Source organism: Nicotiana tomentosiformis, chromosome 5 (assembly GCF_000390325.3).
Source record: "Nicotiana tomentosiformis chromosome 5, ASM39032v3, whole genome shotgun sequence".
Lineage (NCBI taxonomy): Eukaryota > Viridiplantae > Streptophyta > Magnoliopsida > Solanales > Solanaceae > Nicotiana > Nicotiana tomentosiformis.
This window is the reverse complement of record NC_090816.1, coordinates 89,432,506-89,441,131: the sequence shown is the minus strand read 5'-3', so window position 1 is coordinate 89,441,131 and position 8,626 is coordinate 89,432,506. Positions and strand designations below refer to the sequence as shown.

The following is an 8,626-nucleotide window of genomic DNA, read 5'->3' as shown; positions in this document are numbered from 1 at the left end:
CACCCTATTCCCCATCCCAACCAAACACTAGAAAATATTTTTCATTCACTAACCCAAAAAGAGAAAATAAGTGATAAAACCACTCATTTTCCATGAAAATATTTTCTAGCAAAATATTTTCCTTCGTTTCAAACACACCCGAAGTGTTTCTTGTTTTTCCTAGAACAAGCCAAAATATTTTGTTTTCTTCAAGCCAATAACTGAACATATTGTTCCACAACATTCATAGGCATAATGATTTCTTGAATGCTTCTACTTATGTAGATGGAGTCTACTATATCTATTGAAAATTCCCAGGATACCATTGGAAATACCCATCTTATATGATATGCACTAGAACCTCAAACTTTTTCCCGCTATACCCAACCAATTCTCAAGGGAAAAAGCTATAGCATTACATTTTAACAGACAAATTAAAGCTAGGTATCTACATCTTTACGAGTAAGAAATGCTCGACGTAAGGTCCTTAGCGGTGCAAAGCCTTAGTCATGTGCATTATTGCCCAAGAGTTCAGAAAACTTCTTTTTCTCTCCTAATTCTTGATCATGCCCACACCGAATATGAACTTAAAAGAAGGGGAGAAGAGTGAGTGTGTGCGCGCGCGCGTGTATTTGATAACTGCGTATAAAATTACAGAAAAAGGGCAACGGTATTATCACTATATCAAAGATGACTACTGAAGGAATACAGACTTCAAGAACCAACAAAGATCATGCATCATCTAAAGATTCAAAAGAGGGGAAAATTTACAAAAATGAGATAATGCATGATTCAATGATCTCTCTTCAATTAATCACTTTTGAAAACTTTTTTCTGTTTTTTAATCTCCGAGAAATGCTGTAAATCTCAGCACCTTGATATTGTTTCTCATATGCTCTTCCATCTCAAGTCAACATGTATGACTCCATTCTTTGAATCTATTAGATGGTATTTCTCATTTATACGTCCATTGTGAACTACATCATCAAGGTTGATGTCGACATGTCCAAGCGACTCCTGAATAAATTAAGGACAAGAATCAGCCAATTAACTTTTAAATGTAGGGAGAAAGAAAAGGAGAAGAGTCACATGCATGTAATTTTAAAGTACCTTTGAACGGAAGCTGATGCCATTTCGCTTACTCAAAACCTCTAAATGGATTTTCTCATGGACAGGAGGATCTTCGAGCATAAAATGGAACTCTTCACACCATTGAGGATCACGAGTTTTCTTAACCATCTGAATCAACAAGAATTATGCGAGTCAATGATACAGACAATACAAAGCGAACCAAGAATGATAAGTTTCTAGTAGTTATCTGTTCAATATTTCAAATTATCGTGTCCCCAAGATTGTTCTGGAGTTCCGCGGCTAACTATACTAGTTGATGTCTTTAACTTGCGTTATCCTTTGATCAAGTCGTTACCAAAATCATAAAAAAGGGGTTAGATTGTTTGTATATCAGATGTTACCTTGGATTTTCTCTTTTCCCCTCTGAAAAATATGACCACATATGGATTATTGTGGCGTGAGCCCTCTACATCTTTCGCTCCTTGGACAGTAACAAATAGCAAACCTGCTCCCCTTGGACTATCATTACCGGATATCATTTCCAACCCATTCTCCTTCCAACTGAAGCTATTTAAAGGCCCACTCATACCATCAGTATCCTCTCTGAAAGGAGCATATGTCAGCTCAACGACAATCTGCCCTCTCTGCTTCTTGTCATGTGCAACACTTATACTTGAGCTCTTAACTAAGTCTAGAGTGAACTCCTTTGTTTCATTTGGAATTAGAAGCTTCAAAGGAAGTAATTGTGACCCCAGCCGGTCGTGTGCTCCCACCTGCATATGTAGAAGTGCAGCACATCAGCAAAATGCCACTTTAGTTCACCTTATGGAGAAAATCCTTGTAAAATGTATGTCATTCTTAGACCTTTAAATAATAACTAGAAGTCAATACTTTCAAGAATTAGTGGCTGCTGACACTTTTGCAGCCATTAGCAGTTATATTTTCAGGTTAAAGCTTCTCTCTTGATGAACCATTACCAAATGTGGCACTATTTCCTTATTGGCCTATTAAAAAAAAAAGAATGATACATTACCATTTTTTGAAATAATTTAATTTCATACTTTCCATTTTACCATTAATGGCATGTTTTTTTAGCCACATAAGTCTCATGGTATGGTTAAGACCACAAGTTCTAAAAGTTTTTCTTTCTTTCTTAAACTTTGTGCCCAATCAAATTACGCCACATAAATTGAAACGGAGGGAGTATCAAATTTTCTTCTCCAAATTTCAGGTATCTTCAAGCTCAAATTGGAAATGGTGGAATTAAGAAGAATGGGTGAAAGACGAACCTTGTCCCAATCAATGACGTCTAAGTGAAGAATTTGGGACTGTGGATCCTTCACAGTAAGCTTGAAGCTTTCATTCCACTCAGGATTCAGGTTTTTCTTCTTGATGGAGGTTTTTCTAGAAGGCAGGCTGTCTCCACTCAAGCTTAGCTTAACATAAGGATCAGATAATCCCAGTAAATCCATCTTCAGGAGTTTCATTGCTCTAACCACTTTAACATGCAATATCCCCACAGGCTTCTTTATGCCCACTCTTTAAGTAGCAAAAGATAAAGTCATGCAACCATATGAAGAGCAACACCAAATAAAAAGGTAAAAGCACGAGATCTTCAATAAGAAGTAAGAGAAACAGGAGAATGGTTTCTCACAATGAAGCATCAAGAACTGGTATTTCAAGAGTTTGAGGCCAGTGATAAAGGACTGCCACTTGTTTCTTTATAATCTCCTGCCAAAATATAAGAAACGTAGCTGTAATATTGAGTGGAACAAACACAAAGAGATGCTAAGAAAATTATCCAGTAATCTAGTACCTGAACATATCGATAAAGGCCAGGGATTGCCATAACATCCCCACCGAGAACCTTCAGTCCGAAATCAACATGTGGCTGAACAAAACAAAAATTTACATTGTTCAGTGACCTCTATATCCATGCATGAAAAGGCGAAAAGGTAATAGCCGAAAATATTCAGATTACCTTCTCCATCAAAGATACCATTATATTAGCAAAACATGGAAAACTGGGTACAAGAGGTTTCAAAGTAACACGTGGTGCGACGAAAATTTGTAAGTCCACCAACTGGAAAGAAGATTCACCAGTATGTAAATTAGCACATTACTCAGAAACTATATTACTTCTACATTATTTTCGGTAGGATTCTTTCTGTGATATTACTGACCTGCAATTTGATCTGTAGATTCTGTAAAGATGATGAAGTTACCACCACCACGATGTTTGGGTTGCCAGCCCATTTAATTGCTGGTTCCATCACTAACTCCCTCTCATTTGTCTCGTATACCTTGAGACCTGCCAATATGTGAAGTGAGAAAGAAAATTAATTTTACTCTACAATGTTCAGAGGATAATGAATCTGACTGAGAACTGAATTAAAATTGTCTGAATTTTCTTCTGAAACAAAAAATATATCAGCATCCATCAAAAATCTTGTGAGAATTTTAACTCAGAGACACTTCAAATATAAGATATCATTTAACTTCGGATTTCTTTTGAAAATCTCTTTGCTATATCTATGGTTGTCAAAAAATATGAGATTGGTATGTGTCCCTTGTTTTCAATGTAATTGGATAATTTAACAACTTTAACATTCTCTTCTTTTGTTAATTACTCCTGTGTGAGATCCTAAATAATAATATAGCAGCAGGAAAAAGTCATAACAAAATAGAGAAAATAGAAATTAGTTCAAGGAGAATTAGAGAAACTGACCTTGAAGTACTGGCGGAAGAGTTCCGGGGTTTAGGGTCACAAAATCAATTTTTGTTATTGTATATTGCCCTATGTATTCTGCAAATATGGGCTCTGCGACGCTTCTAATTGTGCTACAAATAGCCTGTACGTTAGATAGACTAAGTAAATCAACAGAGTGCATCTTGGAAAAGACTGAAATACTAGAAGTTTAAAGATACCTTGTCAAGGAAAGGCCACATATTCTGAAGAAATTTGTTTAACCAGTCTACCTGCAACACAAGCCATTCATTTATATAAATGGAAAGAAAGCAAATAAAATAGAATGAAAGGAAATACGTACTCGATCATAATCTGGACTTTTAACCCACAATGGAATATCCGGAATAAGATCTTGTAATGCATCTGTATCAAGCTCACAAAGAGGACTGACAACAGGATCCTGAACTCATTACAATAAAGTCAGTATCATAATTTTCAAAATGATTTAAGATCAAGAATGCGAAAATGTGAAATTCATACTGGTGGATTTACTTGAGTTCAGTTTTATGATGACTGGATGCAGGAAATTTAAGACTGCAATAGTTACTGAGGAATTTTCGTAAGCCAAGAGAAGGTTTTTCCTTTGCTCAATGCAATCAAATCACTACATTCTACAAGGCACATATTTCTCTTGTTTGACAATCATTGCCATCTTACAGTATTGTGTTCCATTAATCTACTCATTCTTCATTTGTTCTTTTAATCTACCTTTTTTGCTTAATGAAAAACATATTCATGAATGTATAACATATTGGTAAACAAACGGTATTTTACTATAGTGATAGGTCAGATAGTAGTTATCAGATGATAGTAGAACTTCTATTGTACTTAAATTTCAGATTAAAAAAGCCAAAACTTTCTTTTTGCCACTTCTCTTTGGTGTCAAGTTGGTGGAAGCAATCATTTTACTTTGAGTTTGAGCAAGTTCATATGTGAATTCAGAGAATTGTTCATTCGAGTTGTAAGCACATATTATATTGTTTGTCGAATGTTATCACATTCAGATATTGATGCATATGTAAAGACTTTGAAATCACTTTAAATTGATTGCCAGTTTTCTTCCTTTTCTATCCCCTTTTTCTAACATCATCTCACTAGCTTTTTTTGAAAAATCAACCGTACCAACTCAGCCTATTAACACACATAAATGGAGTTTTTTTGTATGCACAAATAACAGGTCCACAAGAAGTTCTAGACAATCAATGAAGTATCATATCCAATCAGCAGTACAGCAAAGCTATGATGATCAAGCTATTTGAGCTAAATTTAACAGAAGTAAAATTGAAAGAATATAAAAACATCAAACATATGCACAAGTAATTCAAGCACACATAGAGATGGCCAAACACCAAAATAAAACCAAAATAATTAATCTTTTGCAACTCTTTAACTCTTGTTATTAAATACCTCAACGTCAGTGGGTTCAGAGTAGATGAAGAAATAAAATCCAATAAAAACACCAAGCAAGAATCCAATTCCAAAGCCAAGAATTCCTAAGAGACTGCTCAGTAATCCCATTTCGTTACAGTACCCCCTCCAAACTCCAAGAACATCAATTAATTCTTGCTGCAAATTAAAAGCCAATTCAGAATACATCAAGAAATTGAAAAATAAAACATTTACATAACGAAACAAAACAAAACAAGAAGCGAAAAGTGGGAATAGAAGTAGTCAAGAATGGGATGGCATCGATAGAATCAAAGAGAAGAAAGAGTACTTGCAACAGAGACTGATTCATATGAAAACACCCAAAGCAGAAACACAAAGTATTTGCACCAAAAAACAATGCACTCTGCTGCTGCTAATTAAGCGTTTACGTGAACTTTGTCTTTTCGGCCTACTTATATATGGGGAAGAAGAAACTTGTTCCATCACCACTTCTGTTAAATGACAATTCTGTCCCTGTTTGTTTTAAATACTCCCTCTTCTCCTTTTTATTTTTACGTTTAGGTTTGACACACTAATTTTTATTTTTATTTTTAAAAAAAGGACCACATTTACTTTTTTACTATTTAAAATTGTTCAAAGAATAATTGATCCCTATATTTCTTGGTAAATAACTTAATCTTTAATCAAGTGCACCATTCAACCTTCTTGGAGCATGAGTGCTCACAGTTAATATTATACCAATTTAAAAAAAATATATATATATATAATATTTAAATTTACGAAAAGACCATGAATTTACGTGCCCCATAATTATACATATAAATCCGCCTTTGTTTTCATCCACTCACACTCATCTCATTAGCACATCGTCTCTTATTTTCCCTTGACACTATCAAAGCTCCAATATGAGATGTATTGTCTAAATTCTTCGAGAAAAAAAATTCAAATATTAGGTATATATAAAAAAATTTATTTCCCTCTTTTCTTCTTTTATATTTTTTTGGCCTTTTCGGTTCCCTAAATTTTTCCAATTTCCCTCCTCTCTTCCTTTACTTTTTTTTTGGGTTTGGGGGGGGGGGGAGGGGGGGGTCTTCGAATCCTTGTTAAAACAGTTTTTTCATCGAAAATCGATATTTAAAACTCTAAAGTTAGAAATAGGCTATTGGCCTGATATACTTGGACAAAAAGGTACTTTTCTCTTGTTTTCTCCACTTTATTTTTCTATCAAAACAAAAGCACTAACATTCTATTAAATACAATTTTCCTTATTTCAACTCAATATATATCTCTTCTTTGTCAATTTCATGAATCTTTCTTCTCTTATGTGGCTAATTTATAACAGATTAACTACATCTATATAATAACGGGTAGTATGGGATATTATTAATCTAAATTGGATTTTAGACCTTCAAGGATCGTCCATTTATTTTGTAATTTGCACTAAATCATAGCCTTTGTTCAAGCCGGGTATATTCCTATGCTATACTATTTACGATTATAATACTATTTTGAACTATTCTTATAGCAATGTAAACAAAACATTTTAATAGTCATTGTGAAGGAATAAAATAAAGCAATTTGTTGCTTGTGGCGAAAAAGCAGAGGCCTTGTTATGAGAACGTATCTAAAATATCTTATGTTTACTTAGACAAGAGATTCCTAGGTTTTTGGCAAATTTTTCTTTTTTATTTTTTATTTTTTTCAACTTTTGTCAAAATCACTTTTTAAAGATGAAATATCGGTGCATTAAGCTGTATAATAAAGATTGACTTAAAGTAAGCATTTACAAAAGTTGCATTTTCGTTGTAAAGCCACCACTTGGAATATTATGATTTATGATAAATGCCCTTGGGATAGGTTTATATTGGTTATAGAAGCCTTGAAATTTAATGCAATTGATTAACGAATTAGTTGTACATGACGTTAAAATCAATTGCACATTATCATTTGTATATCGCTTAAGTTTTGGCACCCCATTAAAAAATTTATTACCTCTATCGGTCCACAATAAGTGATTTTTTGGATGTTTTCATACAGATTAAGAAATTCACTTTTTAACATTAATTAACAATGAAATTGACCATATTAACCTTTACTATCTCTTCACATAAACCTCTAACACATACTCCAACATTATTTACTCCAAGGACAATGTAAAAAAAATAATTAATTCATTCTTGAAATCTGAAAAAATTACTTATTTTAGACTACAAAAAAAAGGCCAAAAAATTATTTATTGTAGACTGGAGGGAGTAGTAATGTTATTTAACTCAACTCCTCTTTATCTCTTCTCGTAATGTATTATAACTATTCAGAGATATTTTAGAAAAATGTAGATATGAAAAAATAATAACTAATATCTTTTTGATTTTTTAAATTAACACTTATTTTGGACCAAATTATTTGGTTAAAATTAAAATGACATCTATAAAAGACCGGAGGAAATATTATGTGACTAGTCTTTATCATGATTAAAATTCTTGATAGAATTAATCGGATTTCTGTAAAATCAACTTTCTCTAAACATTACAATTTCTAGTTGATGTGTTTCTTTCTTGCTGTACGACTATGAAATTTTGTGACATGCTCTATGCAATTTTCAAAAATTGGGCCCCGCGTATGTGCCTTCATAGCTAAGAAATAAATTAAATATCTCATTTTATTGTGTTCCATTATATTCAAAAATTTTGAGCAGTCAAATTAGATACCAAATTGATGACTAATAGCTCTATAAAATCTAGCCATTTAAAGTTTGATGACCAAGTTTCGAGTTCTTTTTCTTTTTTGCTTATTAGAGCCATCATTTGAGAAGATAAAGTCAAAAGACGGACCTAGCGTATTCAGGAGCGAGTTCAATTGAACTCATCATTTTAATCATCGACCATAGAGATATATTTTTGTATGTATGAGTAAGAAGTAATTTAAATATTACGATTTTGAATTTATATTTTCAAAGATCTCAGAACCTGAAATCTATTAAGCTTAGATTTTTAATTTATCTTTGAGTAGAACAAGTCGGGAGGGAAAAGAATGGAGAGATAAAGTCACTTGAACGATTGTTTTTCTTTTTAAAGAAAAAAATGTTTTCCTAGTTCAAACTTCTCTAATGAAGAGTCATTTTAATAGATTTTCTTGTTTTGGTTTACAAGTATAAATTATATTTTGATGACACATAGGTCTTGCCTTTTTTTATTTTTTTGATATAGGTTTTGCCTTCGTATCAAAAAACATATTTTACTTTCGCAAGAATATTCTTAAGAAAAAATCCATCACACAAAAGACTGAAGGAATGACGAACGAACTATATGTAATAAAGATCAAAGAACAGCCCAATTCAGTCAACAAAAGAACTAGGGAAATAAAGAAAAAGAAAAAAGAGAAATAGATCTCAAGAAAAAGAAAAGGAAGAGAAAAAACAAGAATCTAGATAAAGAAAGG

General features: G+C 32.8%; 1 protein-coding gene across 3 annotated transcripts; it reads right to left on the bottom strand.

Annotated features, from left to right (window-relative positions):
- Window positions 1-452: 452 nt before the first annotated feature.
- Window positions 453-5,600, bottom strand: LOC104102486 (synaptotagmin-3-like). 3 transcript variants are annotated; one of them, XM_070175071.1, is made up of 14 exons: window positions 5,517-5,600; window positions 5,207-5,365; window positions 4,101-4,199; window positions 3,979-4,029; window positions 3,779-3,902; window positions 3,234-3,361; window positions 3,032-3,133; window positions 2,867-2,941; window positions 2,705-2,781; window positions 2,340-2,589; window positions 1,452-1,823; window positions 1,090-1,218; window positions 854-996; window positions 453-565 (listed from the first exon to the last, which is right to left on the bottom strand). In XM_070175071.1, the coding sequence occupies exons 1-13, from the start codon at window positions 5,535-5,537 to the stop codon at window positions 868-870; spliced, it is 1,716 nt and encodes a 571-aa protein (XP_070031172.1). In that variant the 5' UTR covers window positions 5,538-5,600; the 3' UTR covers window positions 453-565; window positions 854-867. The 3 variants fall into 3 exon arrangements, with proteins under 3 accessions (XP_070031172.1, XP_009608496.1, XP_009608497.1); XM_009610201.4 differs by lacking the exon at window positions 453-565 and having other exon boundaries at window positions 595-996; XM_009610202.4 differs by lacking the exons at window positions 453-565; window positions 3,779-3,902; window positions 5,207-5,365; window positions 5,517-5,600 and having other exon boundaries at window positions 595-996; window positions 4,101-4,179.
- Window positions 5,601-8,626: the final 3,026 nt, after the last annotated feature.